We start from the raw sequence: 20816 nt of genomic DNA, 5'->3' as shown, positions 1-20816 counted from the left end.
TCAAAAATTTATGTTAAAGTTACACAGAATCTTTAGAAATTCAGCGGCTGATCCATAAGGAAAGAACATCTACCTTTTCTTCTTTGCATTACTAAGTCTGCCCAGTTCCAAATGACATATCTACGGCTTATTAAATCAATAAGATAGAATGATTGGTATTTAAATGGAGAGGTAAGTATAGAATTTCTAAGCAAAATTAGTTTACTCAGTAGGAATAAAGAATTCTTTATAATCTGTCTTGGCTTTACTCTTATTAACAATGTCTCTCAACTTTTCTTCACTTCCAGCAAGTTTATTTAAAGTAAGTATCCAGGAGATTAATGGTCAGATTAATCAACAGGATAGTACTGGGGTAGCTAACTCCCAATCCGTGACAGGTAGCTTGAAAGCATTATTTCATATTTCTTTCTACAAAACAAATATTCCACTGATAAGTTTTATCAGACGGCTGTAAAGTCAACTCTATTCTATATTTCCGCAGAACCATCTTAATCGAGTTATTCAATTTTACTTTATCAGCCAGATATGATCCAGATACAACTGGAAAAATAATTTATGTTAGGTAACATAGTCTTTTGAATTACAGCAGCTGATATATAAGGAAAGAAAGTCTGCCTTTACCTTTTCGCACCACTAGGTCTACCCAATTCTAAATGAAATACCTACGGCTTATTAAATCAATAAGATAAAACGATTGATATTGATTAGACAGGTAAGTGAAAAATTTTCTAAGGAAAGTTAGTTTAAACGTTAGGCAAAATAATTAGAAAAGACAAAGTCAAAAGTCGCGTTGGGAAAGGTTAAACCACCTGAACTGAAGGTGACAAATAATATAGCATAATAATATATAAAAATGTAAAAAAAAACATAATAACATACATAATGATAATACAGGATATAATATTTAATAATAATATCATTATTATTAAATATAATACAATGCCTGGTCTATATCATTCTAAAGGTCTGCAACATTTACAAATAAAATAAAAACATTTATAAGTACAAAAAAACAAGAAATGGTTGATTTGATTTGTAATTAACTACCCTAAGAAATAACTTACTAGTTAACAATTAATCACTAGTTATGTAGTTATTTTTACGTTTTATAAATATTTTAATAGCAATTGTCATTCTTGTGATTCCAAAATTATTCTGCATCAATTTTCAAGTTTCTCATAAATGAAAGATGAAAGTATATAACGATGGATACATTTTAAACTAAGACAGTGAATAAAATAATAAAACCCAAATTGCTTAGTTTTCCATCCGGCAACCATTGTCAATAGATGGGAAAAAAATGATTAATTAATTAAAAGCTTTAACTTGTGCACCTTTCTAGATGTTCTAAGTATAAATAGAAAGACAGAGGGGTATAAAAAATTTATTTTCATAGTATTTCAGCAACCTTACCGACTAAGGAGGCCAACAACTAAAAGAAAAAAAGAAAATACAAGACATACCAAGCTGATCTGAACCTTTCTTAACTTTGATTGTACGCTCTAAAGCAGAAGGAAGGGGAACAATATCCAGAGGCCATCCGCTTAGTTGATCTATCGCACCTTGGGTCGAACTTACTCCTCCAATGAGTCGTTCAGTAGCCACAGGAGACAGTAACGGGTTAATCTTAAAATTAAAATTTAATTTTATTAATATTCCACTCCGAGGTTATATTTCATCTAACGAATATAATACATATACTTTTTAACCAAAAACGAAGCATCTTTTTCACATTTAATTTTAACATTATTAGCATATATACTTTGAAAGATTCAGAATTCACCAAAGCCTCTCTCCCTCAAGGAATAAGATGTCACAGATGCTTGTTATTGGGTGGACACAAATAGGACGCAGCTTTCATAACTATAAAACTTATCTTTGTCCTTGTTGTTTTTAACAATGCTCTTCAGTAGCGTAATTTCGTCAAAATCTGTGCGAGGGGGGGGGGGGGGGGAAGTGTAAGACAATGTTCCAAAATCAAGTGAAAATTGAAAAATGAGCCATTTACTACCATAAAAGTAAAAGATTTACTACAGAAAATTAACTAATTTTTATGGATGCTTGAATTATGCAGGCTCATCTGAGTTTAAACAAAATTTTTGAAGATACTATATTTCCTCATGGGGGGGGGAGACAAACTGTGGTCTGGGAAGGAGGAAAACCGAGGTCTGGGAAAGGCTGTTGCTGATTAGACTAAATAATAATTTGTTATTCTTTTTCTTTGTTGCCAAGGCGAATTTTTTTGCAGCAGATATCATATTATAAAGACGATGAAAAATACAGGTGAAGACTTTGAGGGGCTAAATAACCACACTAATCCCCAGTATATTACCGAGAGTGGATAAGTTCAAGTTTTATGAGACAACTGTAAAGTCAACTATATTTCCTAAGAACGACCTGAATCAAATTTGCCAATTTTACTTTAGCATCCAGATATAACATGATCCAGATATGGCTGAAAAAATAAATTTCACAGTCGGAAAATATAATTTTGTTTCACACCCAAAAAAATCCCACCAGTAAAATAAGAATTACACCAGAGATCACTGCATTTTTGTTAAACATAACAAAGTCTTAATTCCAGTGGGAATCATTCTCAAATGGCAGGGGCGAAAAGAAAAATGTCGACAGGTATGACACATGATAAAACAAAATATAATTTAAAAAGTCGACAGTGGCAGCAATTGCCTTCTAGTCGAACGCCAAAATGAAAATAATGGTTTGGCGCTATATGTGTGTTATTGATTGGGTAAAGGTTTCCCCGGAGAGCTGATCAGATCACTCAGACGGTTTTTGGCTGCTAATAAGAAAGTAAGTCGTTTACCAAAAAACAAAAAGCTAAATCTCATTATGGAGATAAGAGATAAAATATTTATTTTTTAAAAATCCTTATCACAAGCCGCGAAGGGCCGAATTCGACTAAACTATTGATCAGTATTTCTACCAACTTAAAGTTGCTGGTTCGAGAATATAAGCATTCAACAACTACCTTGAAAGAAGAAATGATAAGAGAGATAGATTGGTATGCAGCATAAACTTAGCAAAGGTCAAAGAAAAGCTCTTACAAGCAAGTTCAGCTCTGAGCCTTTCACAAGCAGTAACAATTGCAAGAGCACATGTAGAAACCCAAGTGCAACATAGAACTATGACAAAGCCTGGTTCAAGTCAGAATATACATATAAAACAAGAAGAAGATTTCATTCGAAGGGGAAAGAAGACAAATCACGACTCACAAACTAAAGCTTGTTACTTCTGTGGCGGAAAATACTCACCATTGTACAAATGCCCTGCAAGAGGAGAGGTATGTAGCAATTGTGACAAGCTGAACCATTTTGCACAAGTCAGCAAAAGTGACAAGAAAATAGTAAACCTCATAAACAAAGAGGCAGGTCAAAGCAAAGGGGATGACATCTTTATTGACACAGTAAACGCCATTAATACGGTGAACATGGAAATGGGTAGAGACCAACGTTATATCAAATTAACAATCTACGAACAATTAAAAATCCCCTTCAAAATTGACACTGGTGTCCAGACAAATATTGTACCAGAAAGGAACTTCAACACGCTTGAGCCAAAACCCATTATATCAAAGATAATAAAGATCCTTACCAGCTTTGGAGGTCAAAAGATTCCAAAACTCGGAATCTGTAGCCTTACTTGTGCTTATAAAAATACCAGTAGTGAAACCCAACCCTTCTTTATAGTAAAAGATACCCCAATACCAATCCTTGGGTTCAGCAACAGCAGGAAAAGAGACTTGATGAAACTACTTCTATCGCTTGAAAGCTCAAAGCAACAGAAGTCTGTGCACTTTCAAGAAGAATTTTGTGATCTTTTCCAAGGTATCGGTCACCTTGAAGGAAAATGTCACATCACATTAAAAAAAGGAGGTGAGCCTAAAGCTGTGCCAGCTAGACGAATGCCAATATCCCTTCAAGACAGCTTTAAGAAGGGACTTGTTACACTGAAGAACCTTCGGATCCTAGAGAGTCTCCTACCCCACGGACTGGGTTAACGCTGTAGTCGTGGCTGAGAAGCCAGATAAATGTCTCCGAATATGCATCGACCCCCACGATTTGAACAAGGGCATCAAACACCCCCATCATCCAATGCCTACATTCGATGAGACAGTTTTTAAATACACCGGTGCAAAATATTTCACGAAACTTGACGCCTGCCATAAATATTGGTCCCACGAGTGTTGTGTGTTCAAACTGGACAGCACACCTTACTTTGGACACATACTATCAAAAAATGGCATCAATCCAGATCCAAGAAAGGTTCAAAAACTAAAAGAAATACGGACCCTGTCTAATAAAAACGAACTACAAACCCTTTTGGGAATGACAAACTATCTAGCAAGATATATATCGAACCTGTCGTTTCTGAACCAACCACTTTGTGAACCCACAAACCAACGGGAGTTCCATTGGGAAACCCAGCATGAAGCAGCGTCTATTAGCATCAAGGAATAGATTTGCGATTCTCTGGCATTCTTTGACCCTAGGCAAAGAAACATCGAGCTCCAGGTTGATGCGTCAAGATTCGGCCTTGAAGCCACCATTTTTCAGGATGAAAGGAATGTGTCATTTGCTTCACGATGCTTAACAGAACAAAACTATTCCCAAATAGAAAAGGAACTGTATGCCTTCCTCTTTGGCTGCATGCACCATCATCAATATTTACCACACGATTTCACAGTGGCATTCCGCCCTGGCAAAGAAATTTCTGTGGCTGACGCATTTTCGCGGTTCGACCTCTATAACCAGGGCGAAGAAAGTCAAATAAACGTAGAGTCATATGTACATATTGTAATGGCGTTTTTTACAGTAAGCACAGAGAGATTAGATAAATGGAAAGAAGAGATAACAAGTGACCCTCAATTAATCCAGCTCATCAAATTCATCTAGAGGGGATGACCTGAAACTAAAAGAAATCTACCTGTAGATATTCTCCTATTTTGGAATGTTAAGTTCAAATTGACCGTAATCGGTCAAATCATTCTGAAAGCAGATTGTTTGGTCGTTCCTCTCAAATCCCCTAAAGATATTCTTAACCGCATCCATGCACCACATATAGGAATAGAAAAGACCGAGTAGTGAGCTCGCTTGATCGTTTTCTGGCCAGGAATGACAAAGGATATTGAAGACTACATAAAACATTTCTATATTTACTCCAAATACCAAAGTTCAAATCAAAAGGAGCCCCTGTTATCCCATGACGTTCCCAACTTACCTTGTGAAAAGGTGCGACTTATTCTATAATAACGGGGAACAGTATCTTGTAACAGTCGATTATTACAGCAGGTTTATTGAGCTGGACAGAGTCGGGCAACATGCACACGCCCACCATATTATAGCATGTCTGAAGAGGCACTTCGTGAGATATGGAATCCCATGCATACTTGTATCTGACAACGATCCGCAATTTACATCAGAATTATTTCAGCAATTTATAAAAACTAGGAAATAGTACACAAGACGTCATTACCAAATTTCCCTCTTTAAAATTGCTTGGCAGAAACATCAGTACAAACAAACAAAGATATCTTTGTCAAAACTAAGCTAGCAAGAGGGGATTATAATTTGGCCTTACTCGAATACAGCAACACTCTTATCAATGGTTTTGTATCATCAGCCCAGCTGCTAATGAGCAGAAGCTTGACTCCATGTGTGACTCCATGCACAAAGAAACTTCTCTCCCACATACAGTCCATCATGGTAACTTCAGAAAATATAAAAATAAATAATAAACACACTAAAAGAAATATCATGATAGAAACTCAGAGGCAAAATCCCCTACAAGCTGGATAAGCAGTCCAAGCGCTAATCCATTGCAAAGCATGAGGATCTGGTGTAATGAGGAAAGCAGACTCTAATTCTCAATAATACATAACTGAGACAAATTATGGGGGAACATATCACCGGAATAGGAAGCATATAAAAGTTTTTCACCAGTTAAACAAACCACTTTCTACAGGTCAACCAGCAAGAACTCCGCACGCTGAAACCTCTGTCAGCCCAATTTTTGAAAATCCTGCATCATCATCAAACGCATCAAGCGTTTCTATTGTGTTTCCATCCAAAAATCCAATTATAACTACCATACCTCCACCAAAAACCCCTGAACTAAGCCTCCCTCAACAAGTTGTCCACAATAACAACCCAGCCTTCCACACACCAATACCCGCAACCAGCACTGACCTTGCAGCCCATTCTGATGTGCAGAACGCTTTTCAGACAACCCGTTCAGGTTGTTATATAAAGCCTGTAAAGAAACTTAGCCTTTAAGCATCAAAAGTCAGATGGGAATATAGAGAAAATGAGTGGAGTGCTTTATTCCAAGCAAATTGAAGTGAAATCATAAACATAGTTTTAATATGTTATTAATCCCAAGTAACTCAAGACAGCATAGATAAATTCTTGTGAAGGATGCCGCATTTCATTTTGAAAAAAAAGAAGAAGAAATGAAGCTAGTGCCTTGTCATAAGTAAAGTGAAGAGAGATTATAAAAGAAACTATGAACATTCACAAGTAGCATTGAAGTTACCAAAGTTGAATTAGTTTATCCCTTTGTTGTTAATCCAGCATATTTTTCTTTTTAGCCGCCCACTGGTTTTGGAAAAGAAACATTCCAAATGTAACATTCTAGCTTATCTTTCTATTCTAGTGACTTGGGCTTCTACAATTATTGAATAAATTTCTTGCTGTATAAACGAATTTTTACAGTAGTAGAAGTAGTAGTAAAACTAATTGTAGTAGCCTTAGCTTTAGTGGCAGTAGTAGCAATAGAAGTAGTATAAATAGTAACAGTAGTAGTAGTAAGAATAGAAGCAGTAGCATTAGGATACAAATATATTCTTTTAATTAGTTCAACATCCGTCACAACAAGCCCTGTTAGTTTCAACTTCACACACCAAACATTTGACAGCCTGCATAGATACGGCATGTTGTGAGTCAGTTCACCTTCCCCCCTCGAAATTCCTTGAAAGTTTCACCTTCATGCACTTAGGCATAGTTGTAATAGTAGTCACAGTGATAGTATTGATATTACTAGTAATAGTATTGAATAGTGGTGGTACTAACAGCAACAGTATTGACATATTGCCTTTTGTTCAATAGAACATCCCTCTCATCAAGTCCTGGAAGTATTAACTTAATACAATTACCCATTGCTATGACATTACTGATATGTCCTTTTGATATCCTGTATGCTCATATACTTCTTGAAATTTTCATCTCAATACTCTTAGCCTTACAAGTAATTGCAATAGAAGTAGCAGTAGCAGTAGTAAATGTAGCAGTAACAGTAGTGTTGGCAGTAGTCTGCACATATTTCCTTTTGGTGAGACGATTTTCCCCTTTAAGCATTCTCTGAAAGTTCCAACTTAATACCCAAATCAATTCTTGGGATACGCTATTTTGACATTTTTTATTTATTTTATTTTATTTTTCACCCACACGATACATAAAGTAAATATGGTGGAGTAAGGATAAAAAAAAGAAAAAAAGAGAAAAACAAATACACACACAAAATCAACAAAAAAATGGATAAGACGGTTGTGAGGGGATAGGCGCGCAGAAGCTGCACTAGAGAGTTTTCTGTGAAGAATCTCCAACTTAAAAGTTATATCAGGAACTGAAAATTTTCTAACAAGACTCCGGTTTTTTGTCCAAGGTGGAAGAAACAGAAGAAATTTGCAAAAATTGAAATAATTTATCTGAATTCTTTTTAAATTACCACTATTAAGAAGGGGGAAAAGACCTGAATCATAAAGGACAGAATGATCACAGAAAGTAGAATAAAGTTTGGCCAGCGCACGTCTATTATACTTCCCTCTGTTTGCAACAGTCTTTGCATAGCCAATCTGAATCTTTGTACTTATTCAATAAAAAAAAACTAGTTTTTTAAACTGAAAGTAAGGAGCGATATTAAAACTTACAACGGACAAAAATTACTCCGTATATGAAATGGATTGTCCCCTCCGCAATCCCTCGCTCTTTACGCTAAAGTTTTTAATTGTTTTAAAAAGTAGAATTGTGGCAAAGAATCAAACTTTAGCATAAAGAGGAAGGGATTGCGGAGGGGACAACCCATTTCATATATGGAGTAATTTCTGTCCGTTTTAAGTTTTAATATCGCTCCTTACTTTCAGTTTAAAAAACAAGTTTTTTTTATTTAATTTCTGAACGTTTTTGAATTAATACATTTTTGATTTTGGCTCTCTGCACATTAATTAGTAAAATGAAATTTGCATATTAATTTTTTTTTGGCTAAACGGCTTTCTCTTAGTTTTGATCAGACAATTTTGAGAAATAAGGGGGTGGGGAAGGAGGCCTAGTTGCCCTCCAATTTTTCGATTACTTAAAAAACAAAAACAAAAAAAAACAAATAAACACGCACCCGTGATCTGTCTTCTGGCAAAAAATACGAAATTCCACATTTTTGTAGATACGAGATTGAAATTTTTGCTGGTCTCTTATACACTGAACACGATGGTGTGATTTTCGTTAAGATTCTATGACTGTTAGGGGGTGTTTCCCCCTATTTTCCAAAATAAGGCAAATTTTCTCAGGCTCGTAACTTTTGATGACAAAGATTAAATTTGATGAAACTTGCATATCTAGAATCAGCATGAAAATTCGATTCTTTTGATGTATCTTTTAACATCAAAATTCTGTTTCTTAGAGTTTCGTTTACTATTGAGCCGGGTCGCTCCTTACTACAGTTCGTTACCACGAACTGTTTGATATCACAAACAGTACGCTGACGTAAGCTCTAAAGATTGTTAGTAATAGAGATACCAAGCCAACGAATACAATCAACAAGAGGGATAGTGAAGTTATTACAGTGAAGAGGAGTAACAGTAGTACAGTTACAGGGAAGAAACTCACTTTGAAACTCAGTATGTACAAGCACATAGCGTGTTTTGATTTAGTTCAGATTTCCCTTCTATACTGTGAATGGGGTAGTGTGGTATTAGTAGTGGTGGCAGTTGTAGTAACATTGGTAGCATGTAAATATTGCCTTTTTGATCATCTTCCTTATCATTTCCTGAACTTTCAAAATTAATGTACTCAGTTATTCCTGTGTTACATCATTTGGACAATCCGTATACACATAACGTGTTTCGATTTAATTCAACATTCCCCTAATAATTTTCTGAAAGCATCACCTGAATGCTGTTCGCCTTCTTGAAAAGTAAAGTTCAAACATGCATACCTTTCTCAATAATATATACGATGTGAAAACAATGAACGAAATGCCTATCTTAATGCCCTTGTCCTGAGGACTGTGGGAAGGTTGATATCCCAAAGACATAAATAACCTTTCAACAGTGCTGAACAAAATGACTCTCGTAAATTTCAATAGGATGTGTTTTGGGGAATGATAGGCTTGGAGGAAGGGGGCTGATTGCCCTCCATTCACTTTTGACCCTTAAAAGAGCACTAAAACTTCTGACTTCCAAGTAAAGGCGCAACATCCAATTCAAGGTTTATTTGACCACTCATTCCATAAAAACCTCACATGTCCCGGACCATAGCTTACAACCCTTGCCCATGGGCTCTGGGGGACTGTGTCCACCCTAAAGACATTTTTATACGATGTTTGGACTATTAGTAACAAAATGGCTATCTCACAATTTCAACTGAATGCGTACTGGGAAAAGAGGATGTCTGGGGCGGGGGACTAGCTGCTCTACACTGTGTCTGACTCTTAAAAGGGAACTAGAGCAATACATTTCCAATGAAATGAGCCTCTTCTAAAGTTCACACGACCAGCCATTCCATAAAAACCTTATATACCCTTGGGACATAAATTATAACTACTATCCCCAGATTCTTGGGGACTCTGTCAAAACCAAAGGCCTTATTATATGATCTTTGGACTATTTTTGTACAATTGGCTATCTCAAAATTTCTATCGGATGCTATTCTATCAGATTTCTATCACAATTTCAATCAGATTTGTAGAGCATAAAACATGGGAGGTGGCTGCCCCCCGATCACTTTGACTCTTAAAAAAAGCCACTAGAACATCTCATTTCAAATCCAATGAGCTCCCTAAGGAGTTTATACGGCCACACTTTCCATCAAAACATTATATGCCTCAGGGCATAACTCAAAACCCTCGCACTGAGAGCTGTGGGAGAGGGGGGGGGGGGGGTTGTCATCCTCGAACACAATTTACCGACCCTTAAACAACGCTGAGCAAAATAGCTATCTCAAAATTTGGATTAGATGTGTTTATTGAACTAATGGGCATGGGGGGCTTGCTGCCCTCCAATCACTTGTGACTATTAAAAAGGGCACTAGTCCTTCCAATTTCCAATCGAATGAGCCTTTTTCAAAATTTCTACTACCACAAATGGTCATCTCAAAATTTCTATCGGATGCATTTCGGGAAAATACGAGGTGGGGGGGGGGGGTATTCGCACCACGACCACTTTGACTCTTAAAAATGTCAGTAGAACTTCTGACTACCAATTCAATGAGCCCCCTCTGAAGTTTATACGATCACCTTTTCTACAAAAAAAACTTATATGCCCCAGGGAATAGCTTATAACCATTGCCCTGGGGGCTGTGTGTGTGTGTGGGGGGGGGGTTGTCTTCCTTAAAGACATAATTTCTGAACCTTTAAACTACGCGCTGAACAAAATCACTATCTCAAAATTTTTATTGGATGTGATTGGGTGATTGGATGGAATGGTGGGCGTGGGAGGGGGGTTAGTTGTCCATCCAATCAGTTTCGACTATTAAAAAGGGCACTAACCCTTTAAATTTCCAATAGAATCAGCTTTTTTCGAAGTTTCTACGAAAACTCCTTCGATACTAAGTGCCCTGGTAAAAAAACAAACAAAAAACAACACATTGTGCCCATATTGCTCTTTACTTAGGCAGCGCTATGGCGCTGCCTTTGAAAACTGTCATCACGTTCTTTGGTTAGCATAAATAATACAGATGACAGCTATGGCTAAGTAATCACAACTCTAAACCACGACAATGGCTAAAACCATGAAAACCATGGTTTCAGCTACATAATAGACTTCGAAAACCGTTAAAGAAGCATTCGCAATCGTTTTACTTTTCCCTGCAAGCCGGAGGCATCAGTTAACGAAAATTGGGGGGGGGGTATATTTTCAAATATAGAGTAAGATGGAATTTTGTTGTTTTCTTCAATTTTTGCAGTAAAAACACTAAAAAAGGAATTTTTCAATGGAAAACAAAAACTTTTTTTTTATTTCTAGGGAGGGGTGTCATACCCCTTCAATTTGCTCCTCTATAGCAAGCTAATAGCTGTTTAAATGTGCAGATACGTAGCTACATGAGTTTGTGAATAAAAATTTGCGCTTTTATGCACAAACACTATTAATCCTATGCCTTGAAAAAGCCTCCTCATAACCTCTTCATAGTAGGGGTAAGCAAACACTTAATCATTTTATTTGAATACTTGATTATTTACGTAATATCAGATAAATGATGTTTCTTGACAACTAAAGTTCTTGCGTCGGCCTTGCACTGTGTTGCTACAGCTGAGTTCGGGCTCTGGGTCCTTTATAAAAAGAAGAGACCAAACCCACTGCCCCACAGCAGGACAACAAATACTTATATTAAAGAATCTAAATGCAGGAGATAACATTGAAACTGCATAAATCACAAATAGCCTACCTTTATTAGTGCAAGAAAACCACGTTTTCAGGAAGCGTCTAAACACAAACTTTAATAACCATGTACCTTTACAATATCTTCCTCATTGCCTTTTTCATAGAAAATGGATAGAGTATACATTTGACTATTTCAAAGAAATACTTAACAGTTTAGGAAGAGAATATTGATACAGAATAAATATATATATATATATATATATATATATATATATATATATATATATATATATATATATATATATATATATATATCAAACAGTTCGTGGTAACGAACTGTAGTAAGGAGCTATCCGGCTCAATAGTAACCAAAACTCTAAAAAATTGAATTTTGATATCAATAGCTACATCAAAAGAATCGCATTTTAATGCTGATTTTAAATATATAAGTTTCATCAAGTTTAGTCTTAGCCGTCAGAAGTTACGAGCCTGAGAAAATTTGCCTTATTTAGGAAAATAGGGGGAAACACCCCCTAAAAGTCGTAGGATCTTAACGAAAATGACAACATCAGATTCAGCGTATCAGAGAACCCTACTGTAGAAGTTTCAAGCTCCTATCTAAAAAAATGTGGAATTTTGCATTTTTTGCCCGAAGACAAATCACGGGTGCGTGTTTATTTGTTTGTTTTTTTTTTTGTTTTTTTTTTTTTCCCCAGGGGTCATCCTATCGACCAAGTGGTCCTAGAATGTCGCGAGAGGGCTCATTCTAACGGAAATGAAAAGTTCTAGTGCCCTTTTTAAGTGACCAAAAAAATTGGAGGGCATCTAGGCCCCCTCCCACGCTCATTTTTTTCCCAAAGTCAACGGATCAAAATTTTGAGATAGCCATTTTGTTTAGCATAGTCGAAAATCATAATAACTATGTTTTTGGGGATGACTTGCTCCCCCACAGCCCCTGGGGGAGGGGCTGCAAGTTACAAACTTCAACCAGTGTTTACATATAATAATGGTTATTGGAAAGTGTACAGACGTTTTCAGGGGGATTGTTTTGGTTTTGGGGGTAGGGTTGAGGGAGGGGGCTATGTGGGAGGATCTTTCCTTGGAGAAATATGCCATGGGGGAAAGCCTCTCTATTATGGAGTATAATTTGAAAATAACACAACTATACGAGCGATAAAACATGTATACCACAACCATAACTCAACTAACGAAAGAACTGCTAAGAGATAACACAACTATAAAGCGAAAACAGGTGAAAACTAACGGGAAAATAAACGAACTAAGAGGTGGAAGGGGCCCAGAGAAAAAATATAATCCTTTTTCAATTTTGAGCCTAACTTCCGCAAAGGAGTAATAATGTCAGAAGCCCCGAAATACCGAATTATTTTCTTTTCAAACACTTCGTGGTAAGGAACTGTAGTAAGGGGCGACCCGGCTCAATAGTAAACGAAACTCTAAAAAACGGAATTTTGATGCTAAAAGATACATCAAAAGATTCGAATTTTTACGCTGATTCTAAATATTAAGTTTCAATTAATTTAGTCTTTGTCATCAAAAGTTACGAGCCTGAGAAAATTTGCCCTATTTTGGAAAAAAGGGGGGAAACATCTATTAAAAGTCACAGAATCTTAACGAAAATCACACTATCGCATCGGTATATCAGAGAACTCTATAGCAAAAATTTCAAGCTCCTATCGAAAAAATGTGGAATTTTGTATTTTTTGCCAGAAGACAAATCACGGGTGCGTGTTTATTTATTTGTTTTTTTTTGTTTTTGTTTTTTCCCCAGGGGTCATCTATCGACCAAGCGGTCCTAGGATGTCGCGAGAGGGCTCATTCTAACGGAAATGAAAAGTTCTAGTGCCCTTTTTAAGTGACCAAAAAATTGGAGGGCAAATAGGCCCCCTCCCATGCTCATTTTTTTCCAAAAGTCAACAGATTAAAATTTTAAGATAGGCCATTTTGTTCAACATAGTCGAAAACCATAATAACTATGTCTTTGGGAATGACTTACTCCCCCACAATCCCTGAGGGAGGGGCTGCAAGTTACAAACTTTGACCAGTGTTTACATATAGTAATGGTTATTGGGAAGTGTACAGACGTTTTCATGGGGATTTTTTTGGTTTGGGGGTGGGGTTGATGGGAGAGGGCTTGTGGAGGATCTTTCCTTTGAGGAATATGTCACGGGGGGAAGAAAAATTCAATGAAAAGGGCGCAGGATTTTCTAGCATTACTATAAAAAAAACAATGAAAAAATAAACATGAAAACGTTTTTTCAAATGAAAGTAAGGAATAGCATTGAAATTTAAAACGAACAGAGATTATTACGCATATGAGGGGTTCTCTAAAAATACTTTAGCATAAAGAGCGAGGTATTTATGAGAGATAGATACCTCGCTCTTGATGCTAAAATATTTTAGTGATTTCAACTATTTATTCTACGCCTTTTTGATTCAGGGGTCATTCTTAAAGAATTGGGACAAAACTTACGATTTAGTGTAAAGAGCGAGGTATTAACGAGGGTACAAACCCCCTCGTACACATAATAAAAATATAAGAATATAAAAGTTTGTTACGTAAGTTAATTCTTAAGTTACGTATATTTTTTACTAATAAAAACGTTTCGTTGAATATTAAAAGTTCTAGTAGCCTTTTTAAGTAACCGAAAAATTGGAGGGCAGCTAGGCCTCCTTCCCCACCCCTTATTTCTCAAAACCGTCTGATCAAAACTAAGAGAAAGCCATTTAGCCAAAAAAAAATAATATACTAATTTCATTTCAATAATTTATGTGCGGAGAGCCAAAATCAAACATGCATTAATTCAAAAACGTTCAGAAATTAAATAAAAAAAACTAGTTTTTTTAACTGAAAGTAAGGAGCGACATTAAAACTTAAAAACGAACAGAAATTACTCCGTATATGAAATGGGTTGTCCCCTCCGCAGTCCCACGCTCTTTACGCTAAAGTTTTTAATTGTTTTAAAAAGTAGAATTGTGGCAAAGAGTCAAACTTTAGCGTAAAGAGCGAGGGACTGCGGAGGGGACAACCCATTTCATATACGGAGTAATTTCTGTTCGTTTAAGTTTTAATGTCGCTCCTTACTTTCAGTTAAAAAAACTAGTTTTTTTTATTTAATATTATATATACAGCGGCACCAATTCACTGAAATGCCAAGGTGGGAGTCAAGGATTTTTTTGGATAAAATTACCAGAGAGGTATTTTAAGAAATCAATTGCAATAGAAAATTAGGTAATAACACCCCCCCTACAATTGGAGGCCAATTTTTTAAATGAAAAAGTAGAAATGCAAAAGAAAGTATGATTTCTTTGACGAAGTTTTCGTAATATGACACAAGAAAAAAAAAAGTGGTATTCATAGTATGTTAATAAGTTTGTCGCTAAAACTACTAGCTCGGTAGACTTTCCACATGAGGTCTGAACTCGCTTTCCAAGTCTAGTTAATTGTGAGCATTGGCATCGCAGTTTTCTAATGATCTGGAATCCAAATCGAAAGCGAAGCCCACTTCGATAGTCAGCTTGGAAAAACAGATAATAACACAGAATATTTAATAATACAGATAAAACTATGGCAAGCATCCTTAAAATCATAGGCTTCGAAAATCGTTAAAGAAGCCATTACACTGCAAGTGTTTTAGTAGACAATGCTTTTGATTTAGTAATTGTTCTATTAAACTGAATGTTGAGTTTTTGAACACTAAATTGTGGATATGGAATTTGAATTGAATATTAAAAATTGAACAACCATTTTGTGAACTGCCTATTCAAAAAGATCCATGTAAATTCATTCGTAGCCCCATGGCAACGGGGACGAGCCCACAGTTCAGAAGTCATTTAACCCTGACCTTGTAAATTATTCCAAAAACAAATATGTACGCTATGTTTAGCTGGAAAACTAGTCACAGAAAACACAGGCCCCAAAAGAGGAGTGAAAATAAAAATAAAATGAAGTTAGAAAACTTGACAAAGCTAAAATAACATGAATAATATAACAAACACTACTACAAAAATAAAATGAAGAAATATAAAAAATAGTAAAAAAATAAACAAAAACGAAATAATAAATACCAGCTTCATTTCTTCAAGTGTATTGATTAATGGCCCTTCTTCAGACAACCTGAAGTCTATATTTTGTTCATTTGGCTTGATAATAGCTACGTTGACGTAAGCTGGAGGTGGTGGGGTAGCAGGAAGGGCGGGTTTGTAACTCTAAAAATGAGAAAAAAATTGTGTGATATATAAACAAAACAACGGAAAACGAGTAGCTCAACGGTCACTTTAAAAAAGAAAAAAAAGCACTGTTAACAGATATTTGTCCCCAGAAGCTTAGTCTTTTGTGGATAATAATACAATGATAAAATAGCAAAAATCCGAAGAACAATACACTCAAATGCACAGTAAAGAAAATAACAAAAAAGAGAAAATAGAGAATATACACTAGAATACAGTAAAAGACATTTATAAGAAATAAACAAGCAAAAAAAAAAAAAAAACAGAAACAAAGAAAACAAAGAAAACCTGTTCTACACTAAAACTGAAAATAAAAACTAAGCAAGGAAAAAGGGCATAAAAGTTAATATTCCGAAATATAATGCAAAATAATTTATGTGTTAGAGAGAAAAAGAGACAGAGAAAGCGGAAGAGAGAGAGAGAGAGAGAGAGAGAGAGAGAGAGAGGAGAGAGAGAGAGAGAGAGAGAGGAGAGGAGAGAGAGAGAGAGAGAGAGAGAGAGAGAGAGAGAGGAGAGAGAGAGAGAGAGAAAGAGAGAGAGAGAGAGAGAGAGAGAGAGAGAGAGAGAGAGAGAGAGAGAGAGAGAGAGAGAGAGAGAGAGAGAGAGAGAGAGAGAGAGAGAGAGAGAGAGAGAGAGAGAGAGAGAGAGAGAGAGAGAGAGAGAGAGAGAGAGAGAGAGAGAGAGAGAGAGAGAGAGAGAGATCAATTGGCAGGGAATTCCAAAGTGAAATCAACTGATCAATGGAGGTTGTTTGCACAACCGTAGATGAACTGCATATCAAACAATAAGCTGTTCAAAAAATGTGTGATTACGGTAATTTAGTTAGGCCATATTTAAGGAAGAGGAAGAAGGGTTAGTTAAATTGTACTTTTAGAAAATACGGTTGGAGTGAAAAGAAAAGCAGATAGTTCTCTAACAGGGTAATAAAGGTCACAAGGAAATACTTTAAGGAAGCAGAAACTTCATTGGAGGGATAGACTAAAACTTTTAACAGAGCTGGATAGAGGAAGAATCACCAAGGAGTCTTTGGTTCAACTCCATATGACTGATGAAAGATATGAAAAGTAGAATTGTAGAGGTGCAGGGTTTTTTTCGCAGTTGAATAAGAATGAAAGAATAAGAAGATAAATCTGTGTACTAAGATCAGAATATTGAAAGACACGACAACGACGGTGGTCAAGAAGAGCCTACAAACCAAAATGACGCTTTGAAAGACTGGGGATACTTGTAAGGGTATTTTTAGGTACCCGTTTATCGGGTGTTATATCAAAGACTAAGCGGAACAAAAATTTGGTTCGATACGACTTTCAAGGGCTATAATGAGAGAAAGGTTAAGATTACTAGGCCACGTTTTACGGGTGAAGTATGCCAAATTTTCAGAGATTGTGCTTGCCATTCCATTCTTATGTCGTAGTTCTGGGGCCAAACGTAACGCAAATGGTTCTAAAAATTATGTGAGAGGGATTATAAACAAAGGACTTAAAAGAAATTAGAACTTAAAACGGAGAGGGTAAAAAATGGAACTTTTAATATATTGGGGTGGAGGAAGAGCTTGGGCAGCTGTTTTGGCCTCAAAAGGCTTGGTAGTGCAGTTAGTAGTTAGCAGTAGTAGTAGGGATAGTAGTATTAGTGAAGATCCATTAAATTTTTTTTCACCGGAAAGAAGGTTCATGGGACTAGCCTTAGGCGATTCCCCTTTACACAAAGCGCAAATATGATACTGCGCTTCAAGCTAGAGTAAATCTGGAAGGAGACGTTTATAAGTCGTCCCCGAATGGAACGGGAAGAGGTCGTAGGAACAGACTTAAAATAAATTGGGACTTCTTAGAAGGATGTAAAACGATTGGGATGGAGAAGGAGCGTGCTCTAGTTAGTTAACCTTATGCAGATAGGTACTGTATTAATTTGTTAGTAGTAGTAGTAGTAATAATAGTAGTAGAAGCATCAATAGACATGGTAGGACCGTTGGTTAAAATAAACAGTTAATTCCATTAAAAAAGCGTTAGAACTCGAAATAAATAAGCTAAGTTTTTAAATGGTCGATCTACTAAAAAAAAAAAATCAGTGACATTTACACATTTCATCTAAGTTTAGGAAGGACGAAGAGCTTTTCATCCCAGAAGGCAATAAGATATTTAATAGATCGATCTTCGATATTTTAAATTGGCTTTGAAGAAAGAGCTAAGAGAAGGCAACAGATGGTTCCTAAGAAACTGCAAAAAGGACTTTCTTTCAAATTGTCAGATTTTAGACACAACTGGACATCAAACCCTTTAAAAAGTTACCAATCAAAATAAATAATGTATCTTACTTTTAATTTTATTTACCAAATACAAATTATTTTAAGAAGTGCTACTACTAATGACACCTCACCGCAGCACCAAACCGTCTGAGGGCAACATAATTATGAACACTCCTCATCCACCCTATCTGCTCAAACCTTTACAATTGCTCCTTTCTATAATATTCCCATTACCTTTGAATCCTTTCTTATGACCTTTTTCGTTCGACCAAAAATGAATTATTAAAAATAGTCATTTTTGGCAATGCGTCATCCGTAGCGCGTGTAGCACAAATCCTTTAAGTCAAAATATAGATTTTAATATATAAATATATATATATATATATATATATATATATATATATATATATATATATATATATATATATATATATATATATATATATATGTCCCCTACACCCCCAACCAAAAAATCCCCCTGAAAAGGTCTGTACACTTCCCAATAACCATTACTGTATGTAAAGACTGGTCAAAGTTTGTAAATTGCAGCCGCTCCACCGGGGACTGTGGGGGACTAAGTAAGCCCCAAATACATAGTTATTATGTGTTTTCCGACTACGCTGAACAAAATGGCTATCTCCAAATTGTGATCCGATGACTTTGGGAAAAATGACCGTGGGAGGGGGCCTAGGTGCACTCTAATTTTTTGGGTCACTTAAAAAGCACACTAGAACTTTGAATTTCCGCTAGAATGAGCCCTCTCGCGACATTCTAGGATCACTTGGTTGATACGATCACCCCTGGAAAAAAAAAACAACAAAAAAACAAAAAAATGAATAAACAAGCACCAGTAATCGGACTTCTGGTAAAAAATACTAAGTTACACATTTTTGTAGATAGGAACTTCTACGGTAGTGTTCTCTGATACGCTGAATGCGATGGTGTGATTTTCGTTAAGATCCTATGACTTTTAGGGGGTGTTTCCCCTTATTTTCCAAAACAAGGCAAATTTTCTCAGGCCCGTAACTTTTGACGAGTAAGACTAAATTGGATGAAACTTATATATTTGAAATCAGCATAAAAATCTAATTCTTTTGATGTATCTATTAGTATCAATTTTTTTTTCCGTTTTTTAGTTTTGTTTACTATTTAGCCGGGTCGCTCCTTACTACAGTTCGTTACCACAAACCGTTTGATACAACATAGTTATAAAACACCATATTCCACAGAACTAACGGCTATAGTGTTTATTGTCAGATATAACTTAAAGAAGTAATTCCTATTGAATTCTATATTATGGTGCAACTTAAAAAAAAAAAAAAAAATGCACGGAGTATTTTCATCTACCGTCCTTGCAACTAAAAGCCATCATCGATTGAAAAGTTTATACATACAATATATTGTATAAATAGATTCCAACTTCTTATGAACACGATAGTGGTGTTATTCTGGGTGGATTTTGCTAAAATCCCTAAAAATCTAAGGGAAGAAAATCTTTATCCAGTTCATTAATGACTAAGATAGGACTAAGGTGGTAGAAATAGGAAGGGCTATTTCAAAAGTAAAAAATCTGCTATTACTCCCTTAACGAAAGGGATACACCATTCATTTATATTTACTAAATGTTTAAGAGATTTACCTACAAAACTTACGTTAGGACACTTTTTTATAGAACCATTTTTAAAGTCAGGGACGAAAAAAAACTTCGGTTGAAGAGATAAGAACATATTTATTAGGCCAAAATTTCTGTTTTGAGCTATGGGGTTAAAGGATAAAAAATATCTCAACTACGTTATTGATTAGTAAAAGTGGATAAAACTGGTTTATGTCGACATGAATCAGTTAAAAGAGCATAAAATTTTTTATTTGAAACTATTTTTTACAACTCTCTTAATACAAAACGAACCCAATTTATTTTTTAAGCCGGCTAGGATCTGCTAAATGATGCTAACAACTGCTGTTTAAAACAATTAGCAAAATGAAGGGCAAAGAGAAAGAGATAATGGTAGGCACATGCCGAGATGCGTCAAGTTGATTGTAGTAAGCGCCGGAGCCTAAGCTCCGGCAGCTTATGTTACTTACTTAAAAACATTTTTCCCACCCCGACTCCTTATTTACTGCAATCAAATGGCCGACATTCAATATTATTATTTGAAATCTAGGTCCTCCCGTTGTCCATGCAGAAAAAGATTTTTTTTCAGTTTTTTCTCTCTCAAATTCACAACAAATAGTTTATAGGGCAGAAGAATGACCTCGAAGCGTTAGAAATATTGTAAGGTCAGTGTAAGTTTGGCCAGTCTTGTTCCTGAAAAAAATTTTATGACGAAAGTGTTGAGAAATAGCAGGTAGAAGTTGCTGCAATGTAACTCACTCTGCAGACGTAAGCCCCACACTCAACTCGGAAATGCACTTTAAACTAGTGTAACTTAAAAATCCTTTTAGAAGTATAGTATAAAGTATCAAACAGTTCGAGGTCACAAACTGCAAGTAAGAAGCGACGTGGCTCAATAGCAGTTGAAACTCTAAGAAGCAGAGTTTTGATAACAGAGTTTTATGTTTATTCAAATATGTAAAATTTGTCAAGTTTAATGGTAACCATCAAAAAATACGAGCCTGACAAATTTTGCTCTGTTTTTGAAAAAGAGGGAAACACCCCCGAAACATCAAGTGATCTTAATGAAAATCACTCCATCAGATTTAGCATACCAGAGAACCATA

At 35.8% G+C, this 20816-nt stretch overlaps 1 protein-coding gene across 4 annotated transcripts in view; it reads right to left on the bottom strand.

The window, feature by feature from the left end:
- The window catches only part of LOC136026265 (multiple PDZ domain protein-like), a 448978-nt gene that overhangs the window by 158765 nt on the left and 269397 nt on the right, over positions 1-20816 (bottom strand). For all 4 annotated transcript variants that reach the window (XM_065702652.1, XM_065702654.1, XM_065702653.1 and 1 more), the window contains exons 21-22: positions 15695-15835; positions 1464-1626 (exon numbers count right to left, since the gene is read on the bottom strand). In XM_065702652.1, the coding sequence (XP_065558724.1) occupies positions 1464-1626; positions 15695-15835 (304 nt within the window). The remainder of the gene's footprint in view (positions 1-1463; positions 1627-15694; positions 15836-20816) is intronic.

This window comes from Artemia franciscana, chromosome 4 (assembly GCF_032884065.1).
Source record: "Artemia franciscana chromosome 4, ASM3288406v1, whole genome shotgun sequence".
Lineage (NCBI taxonomy): Eukaryota > Metazoa > Arthropoda > Branchiopoda > Anostraca > Artemiidae > Artemia > Artemia franciscana.
The sequence above is the reverse complement of the archived record's forward strand: the minus strand, read 5'-3'. Positions and strand labels throughout refer to the sequence as shown.